The sequence below is a fragment of the Xenopus laevis genome, chromosome 5S (assembly GCF_017654675.1).
Source record: "Xenopus laevis strain J_2021 chromosome 5S, Xenopus_laevis_v10.1, whole genome shotgun sequence".
Lineage (NCBI taxonomy): Eukaryota > Metazoa > Chordata > Amphibia > Anura > Pipidae > Xenopus > Xenopus laevis.
The window spans coordinates 139,308,911-139,330,364 of NC_054380.1; the positions used below are offsets into that span (position 1 = coordinate 139,308,911).

At 44.1% G+C, this 21,454-nt stretch overlaps 1 protein-coding gene across 1 annotated transcript in view; it reads right to left on the reverse strand.

Annotated features, from left to right (window-relative positions):
- The window catches only part of LOC108718304 (adenylate cyclase type 3-like), a 58,979-nt gene that overhangs the window by 27,669 nt on the left and 9,856 nt on the right, over positions 1-21,454 (reverse strand). Inside the window, exon 2 of the mRNA XM_041565119.1 lies at positions 10,878-11,027. Coding sequence (XP_041421053.1) covers positions 10,878-11,027 — 150 coding nt within the window. The remainder of the gene's footprint in view (positions 1-10,877; positions 11,028-21,454) is intronic.

A 21,454-nucleotide genomic window follows, 5' to 3' on the forward strand; every position in this document is an offset into this window, starting at 1 on the left:
CAGGTTGTGAGGGTGAGCTTGGACTATGGCATTAATACGATTACCTTTCACCACCAGCTGCCACCCATGTGATCTCACTTTTCCATAACCCTGAAACTCTGCACTTTCTACCTCCCCCCACCAGAAAAACCTACCTCCTGGAACCCAAGCAGATCATGAGAACCCCTACCTTCTGGAACCCAAGCAAGTCATGAGAAACCCTTCCTCCTGGAACCCAAGCAGATCATGAGAACCCCTACGTTCTGGAACCCAAGCAAGTCATGAGAAACCCTTCCTCTTGGGACCCAAGCAGATCCCGAGAAACCCTACCTTCTGCAACCCAAGCAGATCTTGAGAAACCCTCAACTTCTGCAACCCAAACAGATTCTGAGAAACTCTCACTTGTGGAACCCAAGCAGATCCTGAAAATCCCTACCCTTTCAAACCCAAGCAAACCAAGAGAAACCCTACTTCCCAGAACCTAAGCAGATCATGAGAAATCCTCACCTTCTGCTGAAAGATAATATCACATATGGCAAACCCAAACCCCAGAGGAGTGACTGAATTCCTGTCTTAGTATGATCTTCTGCCTATACCAGCCACCTTTGGGCCTGGCCCTCAGCTACTGGGGTTCTGCCAGGGCTTATCGCACCAGAATCTAGTACTCCCACAGAGGCAGGCGCCAAACATATACTCTGGGGAAGGAGCTGGTGGAAAGGAATCTGGTAAGGAAGGAGCTGGACGTAGTCAGACAGGCCGGGTCAAAACCAGATACCAGGAGCAGAATCGCAAGGCAAACTCAAATTCAGGAACAAGCTGGGCTCAGAACCAGGTCACACAGGAGCAGGAGACAAATGAACAGCAATCACAAGAATCAGAGCACTTAAGACCAAGCACACTTGACCTATAAAGTGGCCTCCCACAATATCTCAAAGAATTCCCAAGAATCTAATAGAAGATGGTGGTGCACAAGTCCAATTGGGTGGACCCACTACCTGATCTGACCTGGAACTGGACCCACTTACTACCTGATGTCACAATAAAACCCACATGTAAATGTCATCTGAGGGCAGGTCAAAGGTGGGAAGAGTAGTAGAGCAAATGATCTACCTGACCCAACCTGGGATCTGTCAACTTGCACATTACCAAAGGCTGAAATTAACTACCAGCAACCCACCCAACACTACCATTTTCTAGGTGGTACTTCTACTATTACTGGAGAGTGGAGACCCTCAGTTGGGCAGGCACTACCAAACAAGACCACACACATCTTAACTTCCCAACACAGACTACTGACCAAGGTCACTCTGGCTAAAATCATTGCCATAAAGCAAGAACACGTTGCTGCATTTATATCATATGGAAAAATTCCAAGTTGGTGTACCATTTTAAATCATGGTAAGGGTTGCCCATGAGCATTCTGCTCTCTGCCCCTCATCAATCTGTAGAGTGCCAAGAGACGCAGGTAGTAACGCATGTGATGCTTCTCCTTTCTGCTATCAGTTTCTGGGAGGAAGGCTCATTGGAGCAGTTTTACATTTGGTTTCTAATTTGAGCTCTAATCTTGTCACCGTGCCTCGTTATGCAAACTGGGTCAGATTAATCATGTGAATTTCCTTAGGCTTCTTATGGAAAGGCTGGAGGAACAATGGGCACATTATATAGAGCCTGTGGGTCATTCCTTTGCACTGGCACAGAGAACAATCCACAAACAGAAGCCTTATCTGTCTATCAGAAAACATCTGACACACACCCCCAAACACATGCTGTCTGCCCGACCCACCACTGACCCACCACGGAGCCTCCCTTGTTCTGAGCTAGGACAGTCCAACATGGCGCTTGGGCAAGATGAACTGCAGGGCTATGGCACAGACTGGCTGTGGTGTTCATGCAAATGGCCTGTAGATGTCACTGCGCTCATACTTATACTTTGCATACTTCCTGGTTGCTTAAAAGTGAAAGTTACTGTTGTGTAATGCCTGCATGAATCTGATAATAAAGCACTGTTCTACTCTACTCATCCTCGGCTACCAAAACATAAAACTGGCATATCAGGTGTCGTCCACCATCTCCTTTCAATGCCCACTATCGCCCCCTACCATCATCATATTGACATATGGGGGAAACTTGAACCAGAGATTCCTACTTGCCCAGGGCATGATGGGAATTTTGTTCTCTGCGCCCAGATGGGAGAGCCCTGGACCTCCTCTGAAGCACAAACCTCCATGATGTCAATCAGTTGCACTGTGCACAGTTGATCCCCCAGTGGGATTGATTCCCCTTTACGCAGAGACAGAGAACATCACGTGCTGAGCAGATTCACACTCTTCCCACATTTAGATTTGCTGAGAATCGGAAAACAATGATACAGCATTTATATCCTCTTTATGGCACATACAGATAAGTTGCTAACAAACAAGCTGCTGTGTAGCCATGGCGGCTAATAATTATAGTAGTACTTATTTGTTATCTACTGTGTATCCTGTGCTTGAATGGGTGCCCCCATGACTACACAGCAGCTTGTTTATATAAACTATAGTAGTACTTATCTGTTATCTACTGTGTATCCTGTGCTTGAATGGCTGCCCCCATGGCTACACAGCAGCTTGTTTATATAAACTATAGTAGTACTTATCTGTTATCTATTATGTATCCTGTGCTTGAAGGGCTGCCCCCATGGCTACACAGCAACTTGTTTATATAAACTATAGTAGTACTTATCTGTTATCTACTGTGTATCCTGTGCTTGAATGGCTGCCCCCATGGCTACACAGCAGCTTGTTTATATAAACTATAGTAGTACTTATCTGTTATCTACTGTGTATCCTGTGCTTGAAGGGCTGCCCCCATGGCTACACAGCAGCTTGTTTATATAAACTATAGTAGTACTTATCTGTTATCTACTGTGTATCCTGTGCTTGAATGGCTGCCCCCATGGCTACACAGCAGCTTGTTTATATAAACTATAGTAGTACTTATCTGTTATCTACTGTGTATCCTGTGCTTGAATGGCTGCCCCCATGGCTACACATCAGCTTGTTTATATAAACTATAGTAGTACTTATCTGTTATCTACTGTGTATCCTGTGCTTGAATGGCTGCCCCCATGGCTACACAGCAGCTTGTTTATATAAACTATAATAGTACTTATCTGTTATCTACTGTGTATCCTGTGCTTGAATGGCTGCCCCCATTTTAGTTGTGCACATGACCACAATGAATTTTAAATAAAACAACTCAGATGCAGTTGAACTGCAGACTTTCAGCTTTAATTCAGTGGGTTGAACAAAAAGATTGCATAAAAATGTGAGGAACTAAAGCCTTTTTTTTAACACAATCCGTTCATTTCAGGGGCTCAAAAGTAATTGGACGACTGACTCAAAGGGTAGGACTCCACGGGTGATTTGCGCGCGATCCGACACGCTGCAACAAAACGCCAGCGGCAAATTGCATGCGACGGAAATAAGGTAAGTAATGGAAATTTTAATTTTTAAAGAGGTAATTTTACACTATTTGCTGCTGCATGTCGTTCTGTATAACAATATTACCCTATATTTTGTTTTGTCTCTCTCCTGTGCCTTTGGAGCTGGCTTTCATTTTTAGTGATTTTTTTCTGACTTGAAGGGATACAAGTAGGAGCCGGCTGGGATTTGTGGACATAATTGGACCTTGGAACTTTTTTTCTAGGATACTTTCCCAAATAATCCAACAGTCGTGTCACGTCGGATCAACACTGCGACCCCAATCCGACAAAGCATTCGCTTACCTTTTATCTGTTGCATGCGATTTGCCACCGGCGTTTTGTTGCAGCGTGTTGGATCGTGCGCAAATCACCCCTGGAGTCCTACCCAAAGGCTATTTCATGGGCAGGTGGGGGCAATTCCTTCGTCTTGTCATTATCAATGAAGCAGATAAAAGCCCTGGCGTTGATTTGAGGGGGGGGGGGGGACTTGTATGTGGAAGACTCTCTCTTGGAGCACCAAACTGGGAACTGACACTAATATGGCTTTGTCACCCACTGGAACCTAAAGCACTTAATACCCCCCCATTTGAGTCTGTAATTACCCTTCCATTTAGACTGTAAACTCTACGGGGCATGGGCCTCCATTCTTTTGTCTCCTTGATACTAAGGGGCAAATTCACTAAGATTCGTAGTTTCGCCAGCGCTTCGCAAATTCACTAAAATCCGAAGTTGCGCTCAGGGGTAGCGTAAGGTTGCGAAGTTGCGCTAGCGTTGATTCGCTAAGTGAAGCGAAGTTACGCTAGCGAAGGTTAATTTGCATACGGCGCCAAATTCAAATTTCAATGGAGGAATACGTAGAATCACTACAAATGCCTGGGAAACCTTCAAAACATCAAATACATTTTTTATTTTGCCCTACACATGTGCCCACTGTATAATTAAGTTGCCATGAGTCAGGAAATGTAGGGGGGAAGGAGGGGAGCCCCAAAAATTTTTTCGATCTTTTTCAGCCTATCACCCATAATATAGAAAACACGCCAGCGTTTTTTGGGACTTAGAAAAAATTTGAACTTTTTTGGAAGCAATCCCTATCTACTCTATTGCTATTCGCCTGGTCTGAGGTGGCGAAGGAAGTCTAGCGTAAAAGGTAGCGTTCAGTACACTGCGCGCGTTAGTGAATTTGCGTAGTTACGTCCGTAGCGAAAATTCGCCAGGCGTAAGGGTGCGAAGTAACACTAGCGAATCTACGCCAGCGTTCGTTAGTGAATTTGCGAAGTAACGAAAATGCCGAATTGACGCTAGCGTTCGGTGCTTAGTGAATTTGCCCCTAAGCACTTAATCTGTATTGTAAATATACTTTATATTTATATGTATTATATTATCCACTTAGTAGTAATAATTGCAATGACCCCCTGTTCTACTAACTTATAGTTCTGCTGTACAAAGCTTTGCCCTCAAGGGTAAAGGCACATGGGGAGATTTGGGGAGATTTAGTCGCCTGGCGACTAATCGCCTCTTCTTCCGGCCGACAATCTCCCCGATCTGCCTTCCCCTACCTTCCCGTCGGCTATAATGAGAATTTGCCAGCGGGGCGCACTTGCGACGCTTCGTTTTGCGAAGTTTCCTCGTGAGATTGTTGCCCAGAAGAAGAGGTGATTAGTCGCCAGGCGACTAAATCTCCTTGAATCTCCATATGTGCCCTTACCCCAAGCAGTGCTATACAAATAAAAACATACATACATTACAATGCCTTCCCCCGCTGGAGCTCTGTATGAAGATGATGGGCTCCAGCTCAGGGGGACAGAATGTATGGAATTCCCTGTATAGAACGGTCCATTCCTTGTATGGGGCTCTCATTGGCCGAGGGCTAGGACTGTACTTACATTAACTGACTCATCCTGATGTTTGATTCCTTACATTAACATGGACAGGAAAGGTTCATCCAAAACAGGGAGATGTTGTGGCACTACAATTCCCAGCATCCCCTGTCTGCCTGCCTGCAGTGTTCATGCAGATTTTGTTTCATTTCTGCCCTGCTGTCCCTCCAGCCGTAAGTGTCCCTGGGAAAGTGGGGGGGGGGGAGCAAACACTCCCCCTTTAAAAAAGAGCTAAAAGAAGATCCAACATTGCAAAATGTTCAAGGCCTGAAAAACATCAGCCCTGCAGATGGAACATCCCAGTCTGATGTTATTATAAGGACATTTTGGCACCGGCTCCCACACAATCAGCAGCTCATGAAAGGGCCCCGGGAGTTATCTCATGAGACATACGCACACATAAGGTCAGGGCTAGCCTTGGGCACTGCACTTACATTCTTCTGTATTCTTCCATGTATTACCTACTGTACGCTCACACCGTTTTGTGGTACTTGAAATTGCAATACGGTTCCTCTTCAACTTACAATTTTGTTTAAACCGAACGGCACAGTCTGACTAACTGACATTCTAATCCAAGGGTGTCCAAACTTTTGGCTTCCCTGGGCCACATTGGAAGAAGAAAAATGTCCTGGGGCCAAACTCGAAATACACACAAACACTAACGCTAGCTTTTGATGTATTTTATTGCAAAAGTAGAAGAAAAGAGGGGATCATAAACCTAGTGGGATTTTTGACATTGTGTTTGAGAAACGAATGGATCAATATCTGGTTCATTGGAAGTAGTTGCAATTCTCAGTGAATTCTCAAGGTGCTCATCAGATAATTTGCTTCTAATTGTACTCTTAGGGGGTTATTTATAAAAGTCTGATAATATTTTCTGCTACAAACTTCAATTAAATCTGGCCAGGTTCTTTGCGCTTATTTATTTTATTTTCCTGAAATTTTGCTTTGTGGGAAAAAATCAGATTTTCAAGTTTTTTCGGATTTTTCATCCGTTTTTCAAGTTTTTTCATTTGAAAAACTCCGCTTTTTGCCTGAAAACTCCGAAAAATTTGGGATATTGCATGAAACCCAGCGCACATCAAAAAATCATTGAGACTTCTCCCATTGACTTATATGCAACTTTGACAGGTCTGAGATGCAGGATTTTCTGATTCAGACATTTCCATCCTCAGGGTTTAAGAAATTCCAAAAAATTTGTGATTTTTTTAAAGTCTGATTTCAAACAAAAATTCTGAGTTTAGTAAATAACCCCCCAAGTGTGTTCATTCTTGAAAAAAGTTGCTCTCAAATGTAGGTGCTGCATCCCTATCATAGCGGACGATGCCGCTGAAAAATGCTTACCTGCCTTTGTAAGTGACCAAACTTGTTAATGCTTTTCCTGCTCTAGAAAGCCACACACCGCAAACCCCATGTAAAAAGCATACAATTTAAAGCATACAATTAGCGACCGCATACATACACTCTCTGTGCGTGACATTACAACATGACGTTTCCTGGATTGGCGGAAGTTCAAGCTGGGCCGCATGTTGGACACCCCTGCTCTAATCATAACAAAACACAAATTAAAGCTCTGACTCCAGGAAGGCAAAATATTGGGCTACTCACCTAAAACTGTATGAGCCCTTTCAGAAAAATAAAAAATGGCAAAAATCTATGGGGGTGAAAAGAATTAGCCCAACACCAAAGAGACATCATAATTAGCAAGCGAATCACAGTGGGTCAAACTGAATGCCCCTCCATAGACCCTTCCACCTTGCTTCATCCATCCTTTGTCTCTCCAAAGAACGTATCTTCTCGAGCTCCCCCAGTATCATCTCCACCACCACTGGACAGGGGAGGACTTCACGCCTCAGAGAAACCTTGCACCATGCACTCCAAGTGTAAAAGCGGACAACAGAGATGACTAAGAAAAGACTGCCCAAATCCTAACCCCTGTGTTGCTTGAAAGCCCCATAGGCCCACTCCTGGGTAACTACAACCAGAGAAGCATGGAATGCCCAAGGCAGCAGAGACTTGTTTGTAGACATCTATGTTAAAGGGCACTGAAGTAAGAAGTGGTCCATTGTTTCCACCTCCCCAGAACATTCCTCCCGTGGGCAATCAAGGTCATCGGTGCGTCTGTACTTCAGATTGTCATTAACATAGATCTTCCAGTGGAAGGAGCTCCAAACAATGTCCCTAAACTTCGGGGAAACCCTTGAGGAGTTTACTAAAGAGAGCCCTGATCTCAACACTTTGTCTGGACAGTCCTACAGTGCCAGTGATGCATGAAAGTAGGAACCCAAGACTCTCCCATTAATCTCTCTTCTGAGAGAAGCCCTGATCTCCCCAACAAACACACACCACCACCTCATCACCTTCAGACTCACTACAACATAAGGCGGGAGAGCGCCATGAGGAGCACGCATGCTCTTTACCAAGCCGCCTCTCTCCAAGCACTCAAGATACGGAAAGACCCAAACTCTGAAGATCTCCACCCACGAAGGAGGTTTCTCCAAAAGGAGGTTGTTGTAGTAGACAGAGACTGTGGGTAAACAATAGTAGTGTTTCTGAAGCAAACCCACCAGTTTTACCAGTGCAGGTCAACACTGCATTATATTTGTATTACTTACATTTTTTGATGTTACTGTTCATTTAATATGACCCTAGACAGAGAGGGAGGAGTCAAACACTAACCCTAAACAGCAAGCTAAGTTGACAGGGTCAATGAGCCATCAGTAGAGATAGTAAGTGGGGGAGTAGGACCAGGCTTGGGTGGAAAGATGATTAGTTGAGTGTTGGGTTGAGTTTGCAGTAGCGCTGGTTCATCCAGTTGGAGATTTCTAGGAGGCAGTTAGAGATTTGAGCCTTGGCTTCAGCTGTTAACGAAGGAGTGGATAAATATATTTGGGTATCATCAGCATACAGATGATAATTAAAGCCAAATGAGTGGATGACATCTCCCAAACAAAGAATGTATAGAGAGAACAACAATGGACCAAGTACAGAGCCTTGTGGTCCCCCTACATTAAGTGGAACTGGAGATGAGGTTCCTTAGTATAAGAGACAGTGAATGATTGCTTAGAAATCCCAGCGGCCAACATATGAGTTCTAGCAGTCACCATGAGATAGAGTCTGGCCGAGGGAGCATGCTCAGTAGGGGGCACTGTATTCACTATTATATCAAACTGCAACAGTTTAGAGATTCAGAGATGGGACTTACTGGGCTGTATCACTAGCGAGACTCATATGAACACACACACATATCAGGGAGATAAACTGTGCGCTTGGCTGAAGCCTCAGCATTGGGATTTGTCAGGAAGCAAAGGATTAAGCAGGATGAGCTGTTGCCATTGAATCCAACGGTATTGGAAAATGTCAGACTAAAAAGGAAAGGGGCAGGCGAGCAATGGCCACTGGGAGAAGCAGCAACGGTAACAACAGCACACTAGGGAAAAAGCAGCAACACAATGTGTCTCCTATGGGTTCAATGGTACTTGTACTTCAACATTCATTCATCTGTATGCTTATATGTATTGGGTTATACACAGAACCCTGAGTATTGTAAGGGATAATGTACCCCCTACTGTAAATGATAAGGATATTAGAAGTCACTGAGGGGTTGTTCTGTGACCATATAAAGGCACAAGGCTGCAGGCTGAGTTATACAAAGAACTCTGAGTATCACTCATGTATTATAAGGGATAATGTACCCCCTACTGTAAATGATAAGGATATGAGAAGTCACTAAGGGGTTGTTCTGTGACCATATAAAGGCACAAGGCTGCAGGCTGAGTTATACAGGGAACTCTGAGTATCACTCATGTATTATAAGGTATAATGTACCCCCTACTGTAAATGATAAGGATATTAGAAGTCACTGAGGGGTTGTTCTGTGACCATATAAAGGCACAAGGCTGCAGGCTGAGTTATACAGGGAACTCTGAGTATCACTCATGTATTATAAGGGATAATGTACCCCCTACTGTAAATGATAAGGATATTAGAAGTCACTGAGGGGTCTGTGACCATATAAAGGCACAAGGCTGCAGGCTGAGTTATACAGGGAACTCTGAGTATCACTCATGTATTATAAGGGATAATGCACCCCCTACTGTAAATAATAAGGATATTAGAAGTCACTGAGGGGTTGTTTTGTGACCATATAAAGGCACAAGGCTGCAGGCTGAGTTATACAGGGAACTCTGAGTATCACTCATGTATTATAAGGAATAATGTACCCCCTACTGTAAATGATAAGGATATTAGAAGTCACTGAGGGGTTGTTCTGTGACCATATAAAGACACAAGGCTGCAGGCTGAGTTATACAAAGAACTCTGAGTATCACTCATGTATTATAAGGGATAATGTACCCCCTACTGTAAGTGATAAGGATATTAGAAGTCACTGAGGGGTTGTTCTGTGACCATATAAAGGCACAAGGCTGCAGGCTGAGTTATACAGGGAACTCTGAGTATCACTCATGTATTATAAGGGGTAAATAATAATAATAATGCTGTAACAAATTAAAGGATAAGTAAACCTTTAAAATAAGTGAGTGTAAAATTGATGAGGGGGCTATTCTAAGCACTTCTGTAATCAGGGTCAGACTGGCCTGGCGGGACACCGGGAAAAAACCCGGTGGGCCCCCGGCCCTCATGGGCCCCGGCCAAGCCAGACCCCCTCTCTGGATCTCCTGGGCCTGAAAAAAAAAACTATTTGCAAAGCCATGCCGCACCGTGGCGGCTCCATGCACTGAAACACGATGTGCGGCTCCGTTCGCGCATTCGCGCCCTCTTGTGTGCATGTGTGGCGTCGAGTATGGAAGCCAGGGGGTTCAGCGGGGCGTCCCTGTCTGTAATGTACATTCATTATTTATTTATTTTTAATTGCAAGATATTAAGGGATACATGTACTGTTAATATGAATGAATTTTGTTACAACAGCGCCACCTGCTGATCATTTTCCCACCAGTCTGACCAGCAGGTAGTCAAGGAAGTTGTCAGGAGAAAGAAAGAGGCTGAAAGATGTGAGAAAAGTTATCTGAGGTTTCTCCTTTGATTCCTAAGCAGAAGAACATCAGAGCAGCCTCTTTCTTTCTCCTGAGAACTTCCTTGACTACTTGCTGGTCAGTTTTTTTATGTTCCCTACTGGGGCCAAGGGTTACAGATGGAGCAGAAAGAAGGTCACATAAACGCAGGAGGATCTAACTGGGTTTTTCTCCTGGTACATATCTTACCTGCTCCATATTTTGGGAACTTTACCAGGGACAAAATAAAAAAAATAAAGGAACTGTCTACAGAATATGAATGAGAATTGCTTTGGCCATGGCATACGTAGACTTCTATCTGCCCAAAATGAGCCAGTGTGGCCCATAACCATAGGAAATACAATGACATTAAAACAGAAGATTTAACCATCAGCATAGGAATGGGTTCCTTTCTTTAGTGCAAGGGCAGTCAAACTGTTGTAGGTTTTCCATTGTGGGGGCTCAAGAATAAGTTGGACCTTGCAGTGGAAAAGGTAGTGTATAAAATAGAAAGGTTTGTCTCGTTGGTGACTGGGCCCACCCTACCTGCTGCTGACTTTGCTCTTCCAGGTTGAGTTTGACCTCGAGAGACTGACGCGCTTCCAGAAAGGCTTTGCGGTGCTTCCGGTCTGCCATGTAGTAAGACATGATGCCCACGCTGATGCTGCACAGGTAGATGGCCACGTTGGACAAGATCTGGGAGGGGAAAAACAAGATTATTTTTACTAATTATTATTATTACTGGTAATATACACATTTTATTTGCACTTAGTCCTAAGCATCAGAGTGGGTTAGGGGCCTGTTAATAACAGCAGAGACCCTGGCAGAACAATGGCATCACTCTTTTTCCTAAAGTCGTTTGTACAGATAAATATGAACTGGCGCAACCTCCCCACCGACACTTGTACTGCTCAGAGACCAATTCTGCGCTTTAGGATTACCCCCCTTGAGATTACGCAAAAGGGAGTCTCAAGCCATTGGGGAGAATTTAAATAAATAATAGGTTATATTGTAGCCGAAAAATCCCCCAATCCTGGGTAATCACATTACTGAGAAATCCAACATTAAAGGGATAAGCCTCCCTGATAAGGATCCCTTTAACTCCCTGGGTGCTTACACACAGTCCCCACCCAAAGGCTGCATTGAACCTAACTGTCAGATGACAGACAGATGCCGAAATGTAATATTAACTTGATTATTTCAGAAGTTTTAATTCATTATCTTTAGAAAAATTATTATTTTAGTGTGATAGTTCCCCTTTAACCAACATGTCATTCCTGACTCTCTACAGATCTATGAAGAGATACTGTATATCAATGGTACATTTGTTGCTGGGAAATTGCTGTAGGTAGACTGCTTGCCATAAAGCAAGAGAGGACTGCTGTAATTTGCCAGAAAGGAAGTAGAAACAAGTGTCAGGAAATTGCTGTATCTAGACTTCCTGCCATAAAGCAAGAGAGGACTGCTGTAATTTGCCAGAAAGGAAGTAGAAACAAGTGTCAGGAAATTGCTGTATCTAGATTTCCTGCCATAAAGCAAGATAGGACTGCTGTAATTTGCCAGAAAGGAAGTAGAAATGAGTGTCAGGAAATTGCTGTATCTAGACTTCCTGCCATAAAGCAAGATAGGACTGCTGTAAATAGCCACAAAGGAAGTAGAAATGAGTGTCAGGAAATTGCTGTATCTAGACTCCCTGCCATAAAGCAAGAGAGGACTGCTGTAATTTGCCACAAAGGAAGTAGAAACGAGTGTCAGGAAATTAATTCTTCTATGCAAGAAGAATTCATATGCTTGTATGAATTTAATATATATATATATTATATGTTATTTGTAGGGTCTGTATATAAAATAAGAGTAAACTCTGGTTTCATCCAACTATAAAGCACAGTCTGACTTGCCCTTAGAAGGGAAGAGAATGAGGCAGGATTCCAGGCATAGTTACTCAGTATCACTTTGTATATGAGGATTAGGGGATTATCCTTATTGAATATACAGATAGGGAAATAGATCAGCTGATCAGCACTGCCATATACTCAGGGACCCGTGTGTGTAAAAATAAATCAAAGGACAAGTTGACCTTAAAACAAATGATGAGTGCTCTGGGAATGGAACAGGGCACATCCCCTCTCGGCCCTGACTGCAGAATGTACGTACACTAGATATCAAGGCTAAATTAGAAATATTCATAATCCAGGGCCTCTCTGGTCTCTTTTTGATTTTTTTAACAAGTCTCATATTTTAACCCCTGCCTGGTTGCTAAGGTAAGTGACAATCCCCAAACTGGGAAATCCTTTGCTTATATCCATCAGGGTAGATATACAGTACATAATATATCTTCTCTACCACAGACACACCAACTATCACTTCTAACTGCCAGCTCCTTCCCTCCCACACACATACCAACTATCACTTCTAACTGCCAGCTCCTTTTCTTCCACAAACACATATCAACTGCCACTTCTAACTGCCAGCTCCTTCTCTCCCACACACACATACCAACTATCACTTCTAACTGCCAGCTCCTTCTCTACCACACACATACCAACTGTCACTTCTACCTGCCAGCTCCTTCTCTCCCACACACACACCAACTATCACTTCTAACTGCCAGCTCCTTTTCTACCACAGACACATACCAACTGCCACTTCTAACTGCCAGCTCCTTCTCTACCACACACACACCAACTATCACTTCTAACTGCCAGCTCCTTCTCTCCCTCAGACACATACCAACTGTCACGTCTAACTGCCAACTCCTTCTCAACCACAGACACAAACCAACTATCACTTCTAAATGCCAGCTCCTTCTCAACCACAGACATATACCAACTATCACTTCTAACTGCCAGCTCCTTCTCTACCACAGACACATACCAATGGTCACTTCTAACTGCCAGCTACTTCTCTACCACAGACACACACCAACTATCACTTCTAACTGCCAGCTCCTTCTCTCCCACAGACACATACCAACTGTCACTTCTAACTGCCAGCTCCTTCTCTACCACAGACACATACCAACTGTCACTTCTAACTGCCAGCTACTTCTCTCCCACACACACAATCACTTCTAACTGCCAGTTCCTTCTATCCCACAGACAAATATCAACTATCAATTCTAACTGCCAGTGCCTTCTCTACCACAGACACACACCAACTATCACTTCTAACTGCCAGCTCCTTCTCTCCCACACACATACCAACTGTCACTTCTAACTGCCAGCTCCTTCTCTTCCACACACACACACACCAACTATTACTTCTAACTTTCTTATGGAGTGAGGAGAGTATACCAGATGCAGATTGCTGCTGTGAGGTGCTTTATTTCAGACTGCCAGTCTGAAATAAAGCACCTTGCAGCAGCAATCTGCATCTGGTATGCTTTCCTCGCTTCCATAAGAAATTGCATATACTACTAACCAGCGGGAGGTCATAGACTAGAAGAATACTGGCTTAGGAATTGCACTGGAATACCCATAGCTTGACTTGTACCACTTCTAACTGCCAGCTCATTCTCTCCCACACACAAACCAACTGTCACTTCTAACTGCCAGCTTCCTCTCTCCCACATACACACCAACTATCACTTCTAACTGGCAGCTCCTTCTTTTCCACAGACACATACCAACTATCACTTCTAACTGCCAGCTCCTTCTCTTCTACACACAAACCGTCACTTCTAATTGCCAGCTCCTTCTATCCTACAGACACACACCAACTATCACTTCTAACTGCCAGCTCCTTCTCTCCCACAGACACATACCAACTATCACTTCTAACTGCCAGCTCCTTCTCTCCCACAGACACATACCAACTATCACTTCTAACTGCCAGCTACTTCTCTCCCACAGACACAAACCAACTGTCACTTCTAACTCCCAGCTCCTTCTCTCCCACAAACACACACCAACTATCATTTCTAACTGCCAGCTCCTTCTCTCCCACAGACATACCAATTATCACTTCTAACTGCCAGCTACTTCTCTCCCACAGACACACCAACTATCACTTCTAATTGCCAGCTCCTTCTCTCCCACAGACACATACCAACTATCACTTCTAACTGCCAGCTCCTTCTCTCCCACAGACACACACCAACTATCACTTCTAACTGCCAGCTCCTTCTCTCCCACAGACACATACCAACTATCACTTCTAACTGCCAGCTCCTTCTCTCCCACAGACACATACCAACTATCACTTCTAACTGCCAGCTACTTCTCTCCCACAGACACAAACCCACTATCACTTCTAACTCCCAGCTCCTTCTCTCCCACAAACACACACCAACTATCATTTCTAACTGCCAGCTCCTTCTCTCCCACAGACACATACCAACTATCACTTCTAACTGCCAGCTACTTCTCTACCACAGACACAAACCAACTATCACTTCTAACTCCCAGCTCCTTCTCTCCCACAGACACATACCAACTATCACTTCTAACTGCCAGCTACTTCTCTCCCACAGACACACACCAACTATCACTTCTAACTGCCAGCTCCTTCTCTCCCACAGACACATACCAACTATCACTTCTAACTACCAGCTACTTCTCTCCCACAGACACAAACCAACTATCACTTCTAACTACCAGATCCTTCTCTCCCACAGACAGCTAACTGCCAGCTACTTCTCTCCGACAAACACATACCAACTATCACTTCTAACTGCCAGCTACTTCTCTCCGACAGACACATACCAACTATCACTTCTAACTGCCAGCTACTTCTCTCCGACAGACACATACCAACTATCACTTCTAACTGCCAGCTTCTTCTCTCCCACAGACACACATACTATCACTTTTAACTGCCAGCTCCTTCTCTCCCACAGACACACACCAACTATCACTTCTAACTGCCAGCTACTTCTCTCCCACAGACACTTCTAGCTACCAGCTCCTTCTCTCCCACAGACACACCAACTATCACTTCTAACTGCCAGCTACTTCTCTCCAACAGACACATACTAACTATCACTTCTAACTGCCAGCTACTTCTCTCCGACAGACACATACCAACTATCACTTCTAACTGCCAGCTACTTCTCTCCGACAGACACATACCAACTATCACTTCTAACTGCCAGCTTCTTCTCTCCCACAGACACACATACAATCACTTTTAACTGCCAGCTACTTTTCTCCCACAGACACAAACCAACTATCACTTCTAACTGCCAGCTACTTCTCTCCGACAGACACAAACCAACTATCACTTCTAACTGCCAGCTACTTCTCTCCCACAGACACACATACAATCACTTTTAACTGCCAGCTCCATCTCTCCCACAGACTAACTGTAGACTGTATATGTTACAATACAAAAAATATTGTCAAACAACTTTCTTAGTGACTTTATGTGTTCTGTGTGGGGAATTGGATCGTAGATGTGGTCCTTCTTGGGCCACTCTGATTTTACTTTTAGCTGTGATCTGATGTTTAAACTACAACTCCCAGAGTTCTCACGTTTTCAGCTGTGATACATACATATACAACATACATATAAACTTCCTTGTAGGGTAATGGCCAGGGATAAAAACCTGAGTGAATCAGGGCACATCTGGCCCAGAAAAATACAAGCTTGTTATTCCTTAAATATTTACATTCCTTCTGCACACGGGGCAAGACATCCAGGACGCAGAGAGGCCTTTTATTAATGATCCCTAAATGATTCCACGTATTTAATGAATTGCATGCAAACTTTCCATCAGATAACTGTAAGTACAGGAAAAAGCGAGGGCCGTCTGCTGAATGCAAAATGTTACATTTCCCAGAATACTGTGCTATTTATATTCATCCCTTGTGTCGGGGGGGAACAAGGGCCTTAGGGAGGTGTCGCAGATTCGCAGTGCAGCCCCCAAAGAAATAAAATGAAGCCGTGACTCTCAAACAACTTTCCAATGCTCATTCATCACAAGTAGTCAATATAATAGCTGTTTATCTATGTCCTGTGAACTGCTGGTTCTGACTCCTGAAAAATTTAGCCAAAGCCTAGGTGTGACATATAGGTGACTGTACATGTGCCTGCGGGTACCTGTGTGTCTTTAAATGTGTCTATAAAATAAGGAAATGACAAAGTAACTGCTGCTCTTGCCTTTGGGAGATAAATCTGGTATTGGTGCAGCTGCAGCCACTTCCTTCCATAAATAAAATACAAAACAGCAGCCCGGCCCTCATTCAGCAACTGACGAACCAAAACCAGGAAAGTTCTGCTTTCAAATATGTAACTCAATCAATAAACTAGTTATTATAAAGGAACTTAATTGCACCGGGGAACTAATAATGACTAAATAATCATAATGACTGTGTTTTCCATTCTAGTTTGGGATTTCAACTGTTGTCTTGTTGCTATTTGTGCGCTGGGTACCCCTGAAACTATAGCAGGGTGACACCCCAATGTTTCTATATATCTGTAACCTTGTTATGAGCTAAGGGGGCCCAGTCTGAAGGTCAGTTAGGGGGAGATTTGGGGTGAGTGTTTATTTGTACCCTGGGTACCCCTGGAACTATAGCAGGGTGACACCCACAATGTTTCTATATATCTGTAACCTTGTTATGAGCTAAGGGGGCCCAGTCTGAAGGTCAGTTAGGGGGAGATTTGGGGTGAGTGCTTATTTGTACCCTGGGTACCCCTGGAACTATAGCAGGGTGACTATTACCCCAATGTTTCTATATATCTGTAACCTTGTTATGAGCTAAGGGGGCCCAGTCTGAAGGTCAGTTAGGGGGAGATTTGGGGTGAGTGTTTATTTGTGCCCTGGAACTATAGCAGGGTGACACCCCAATGTTTCTATATATCTGTAACCTTGCTATGAGCTAAGGGGGCCCAGTCTGAAGGTCAGTTAGGGGGAGATTTGGGGTGAGTGTTTATTTGTGCCCTGGAACTATAGCAGGGTGACACCCCAATGTTTCTATATATCTGTAACCTTGTTATGAGCTAAGGGGGCCCAGTCTGAAGGTCAGTTAGGGGGAGATTTGGGGTGAGTGATTATTTGTACCCTGGGTACCCCTGGAACTATAGCAGGGTGACTGTTACCCCAATGTTTCTATATATCTGTAACCTTGTTATGAGCTAAGGGGTCCAGTATGAAGGTCAGTTAGGGGGGAGATTTGGGGTGATTGCTTATTTGTGCCCTGGGTACCCCTGGAACTATAGCACCTATGGGATAAGCGGGTGAGTAGAATAACCTGCTATTTGGAACCAGGGTCAGACTGGCCCAACGGGGTGCCTGGAAAAAAACCCGGTGGGCCGTGGCTCTCGTGGGCCTGCCGGCCCAGACCCTCTCCCTGCCCTTACTGCCGCAAACCAGACCCTATTTGGAACTGATGATCTTGAGTTTGTTGTTTTTTTTTATCCACCACTATTTTACTGAGGACATTTAAAGAGGGTCAATAGCATCTTTCAGGACTACGACTCCCAGCAACCCGCCAGCAGCTGGAGACACAGGGCCCCTCTTTCCCTAAATACCAATTGTCACACACAGCTGGTCTCACACACATTCACAGACAGAGTTGTGACATATTTATATAACCAGAGCATTAAGTGAGGAACAGAAGCTATATTTAATGGCTGCACTATGTTTCCATGACAACTGATGTTCTAAAAATGATGTGAAGGGCCCTCGGGACTTGCTCCCTGGTGAGAAATCTCAAAATAAATAATAGTAAAAATTAAAAAGGGCAGAAACCAGTGCTCCAGTGTCCATTTGTACTGTGATAATAGCACAGCAGCACCTATAGTAGAAGAGGGATAATAGCACAGCAGCACCTATAGTAGCAGAGGGATAATAGCACAGCAGCACCTATAGTAGCAGAGGGATAATAGCACAGCAGCACCTATAGTAGCAGAGGGATAATAGCACAGCAGCACCTATAGTAGCAGAGGGATAATAGCACAGCAGCACCTATAGTAGCAGAAGGATAATAGCACAGCAGCACCTATAGTAGCAGAGGGATAATAGCACAGCAGCACCTATAGTAGCAGAGGGATAATAGCACAGCAGCACCTATAGTAGCAGAAGGATAATAGCACAGCAGCACCTATAGTAGCAGAGGGATAATAGCACAGCAGCACCTATAGTAGAAGAGGGATAATAGCACAGCAGCACCTATAGTAGCAGAGGGATAATAGCACAGCAGCACCTATAGTAGCAGAGGGATAATAGCACAGCAGCACCTATAGTAGCAGAGGGATAATAGCACAGCAGCACCTATAGTAGCAGAAGGATAATAGCACAGCAACACCTATAGTAGCAGAGGGATAATAGCACAGCAGCACCTATAGTAGCAGAGGGATAATAGCACAGCAGCACCTATAGTAGCAGAAGGATAATAGCACAGCAGCACCTATAGTAGCAGAGGGATAATAGCACAGCGGCACCTATAGTAGCAGAGGGATAAGTCAGATGCACAAGATTTAATGAGAGGAGGGTTGAGTCAGGCAGGAGCAGCAAACAAAGCTGGGAGTATTGACACTGTTGCAGGAGAGGGAACATTAAGCAGAAAACAAACAGAGATACAATGATAAGGCTCACAGATGCCTCTTACTATCACTTCATAGAGCAGAGCCTGGGCAGTACTCCTGTGGGACACGGGTAAATCAAAGAAGGCATTGGCCCTTGAGGGATGATGGGAACAGTGGTCCATAGTGGCATCACTTGATTTAAAGAGGACATAAATCCTCCACATTACACATTCCTTTAAAACCAGTGAGAGTGTGTGATGCATGCCTATTGGTCGGTTGCTTAGAATGACAGAATGCTAATTTGGGTTCAGTTCCCCTTTAAAGAAACGTGTGAGTGGCACTGAGTGGTGTCTCCTCACCAGAGACGTGATTGGTGGAGACTGGTGGAGTCAGGCCACAAGATCACTCATATGTCCTTAGAGTCCCTCAGGGTCACGCACTCATTCCTATCCATTGGGGGGAAGTCATTTATTTTGCATTTCTCACTTCCTGCATCCTCTCCGCTCAGACATTCAGCCTCCTGCCTAAGAAATTTACAAACCACTTCCCCATCCATAAAAATATATATAGAAATAAATACTTCCTCTGAGGCCTGCGCTGGGACCCAGAGATCCACTGAGACTGGAGCAAGGAGATTTCATCATCAGCAAAGGATATTCAAATATTCTATGTGCATTGCTTGTTCCAGTTTCCTCCCCAAGTACCTACAGACGGGCCATTTGGCCCCTCATAGAACTGCCCCAAGTGTGTGTGACTGTGATAGGGGCTTTAGACTGTAAACTCCATTGAGACAGAGACTGATGGAAATGATGTATAATCTCTGTACAGCGCTGCAGGATATGCACAGGCCTCTCTAAATGTCACCTCTGAGGGGCAAACATTGTGGCCATTTTCATAAACAATTTCCCAGCCTGTGACCAACTGCCAGCTGTATATCGAATTCACTTATTAAACCAACATTCCTCTTCCCTTGTCTCATCCTATCCCCCTAAATTATTTTCACTTTATATGAAACGTTGGGGGAGCAGGTAGGGTTACCTTTCCATGCAGGAGGTGGGGGTGTGACATAGAGGGGGAGGGACAATGATATGGTGGGGCTATGACATGCGTCTGTCTTGGGGAATCCTGCCTGGTTTTCCAAATTTGGAATACTGGACAGGCAGTTTTGACCCAGACAGTCAAAGGGTTCCACTTCCACCTGTACGGCTTTGGCTATCTGGGTCATAGCCCCGCCCCTGACATCACAACCCGCCTCTGCAGCATCCAAGCATCGCCCCATTGCATTTACAGCCCCATCCCCTTCCAGGGATTCAACCGCGCCAAAAGGTGGCAACCCTAGTAGGTGGTCCTATGGGTAAAATTATGGGTCACTTGCATTTTTTTTCCTGCATGCTCACAACGAGACACCCTGATTTTGGCTGCGTGTGGGGGATGAGGTAGAGCTGGAGGGTTTCTCTGCCCCTGCCCAATTCTGATAATGTCACTTCCTGGTTTGCAGCAACCTCATTTCCTGTTTAATGGTGGTCAGCGGGTTGTGAGTCGCAGATAAGGCAGTTGTGGGTAGGGTTGCCATCTGTTTGGTTTTGACCCGACCAATCCAGTTCTTGGAAGGACTGTCCAGATCAAAACTGCCAAATTAGCAAAACATGGAAAGATTTGGAAAACCGTCAGGATTCCCCTGAGATTGGCTCGAAGATTGGCCAATCACCGAATATCACATCATCACCCCGCCATGTCCCTGACCCAACAGCGCAACATTGCTGCCCTGGAGTTAGCGGCTGGGAATTGTGGCAAACTTAGAAGTGGGTCCAAATGGGTAAAAATGCAGTTTGCAGATCCGGATGAGGTTTGGGTGTGAGTTTTAAAAATATTCCTGCAGATTTAGCAAAGGTTGCAAATAAACTTTTGTTTTCCTTTTACCCTTTTTTACCTTTAATCAGTGCAAAAAATTGACAAAATGTTCCTGTTTTTATCGCTCCATTCTAGTATTATGTGAAAAGATATCAAAAACGTACTGAATTCTATGATATTTCTGGAGGGATTTTTCAATATTCAGTGTTTTTCTTTTCAGGTACGGGACCTGTTATACAGAACGCTCTGGACCTGGGGTTTTCTGGATAAAGGATCTTTCTGTAATTTGGATCTTCATACCTTAAGTCTACTAGAAAATCATATAAACATTAAATAAACCCAATAGGCTGATTTTGCCTCCAATAAGGATTAATTATATCTTAGTTGGGATCAAGTTCAGCTATGGGACCTGTTATACAGAATGCTCGGGACCTGGGGTTTTCCAGATAAGGGATCTTTCCGTAATCTGGATCTTCATACCTTAAATCTACTAGAAAATCATATAAGAATTAAATAAAGCCAATAGGCTGGTTTTGCTTCCAATAAGGATTAATTATATCTTAGTTGGGATCAAGTACAAGCGGCTGTTTTATTATTACACAGAAAAAGGAAATAATTTTTAACAATTTGGATTTAGTGGATAAAATGGAGTCTATGGGAGACTTTTTTCTGCCAGAGTTTTCTGGATAATGGGTTTCTGGATAACGGATCCTATACCTGTACTGGTAAATTTTTAAAATCTTAAAAGTTTGTATCCTATGGAAAATACACAGTTGCAACTCTTTCACATCTTATCACTCAGG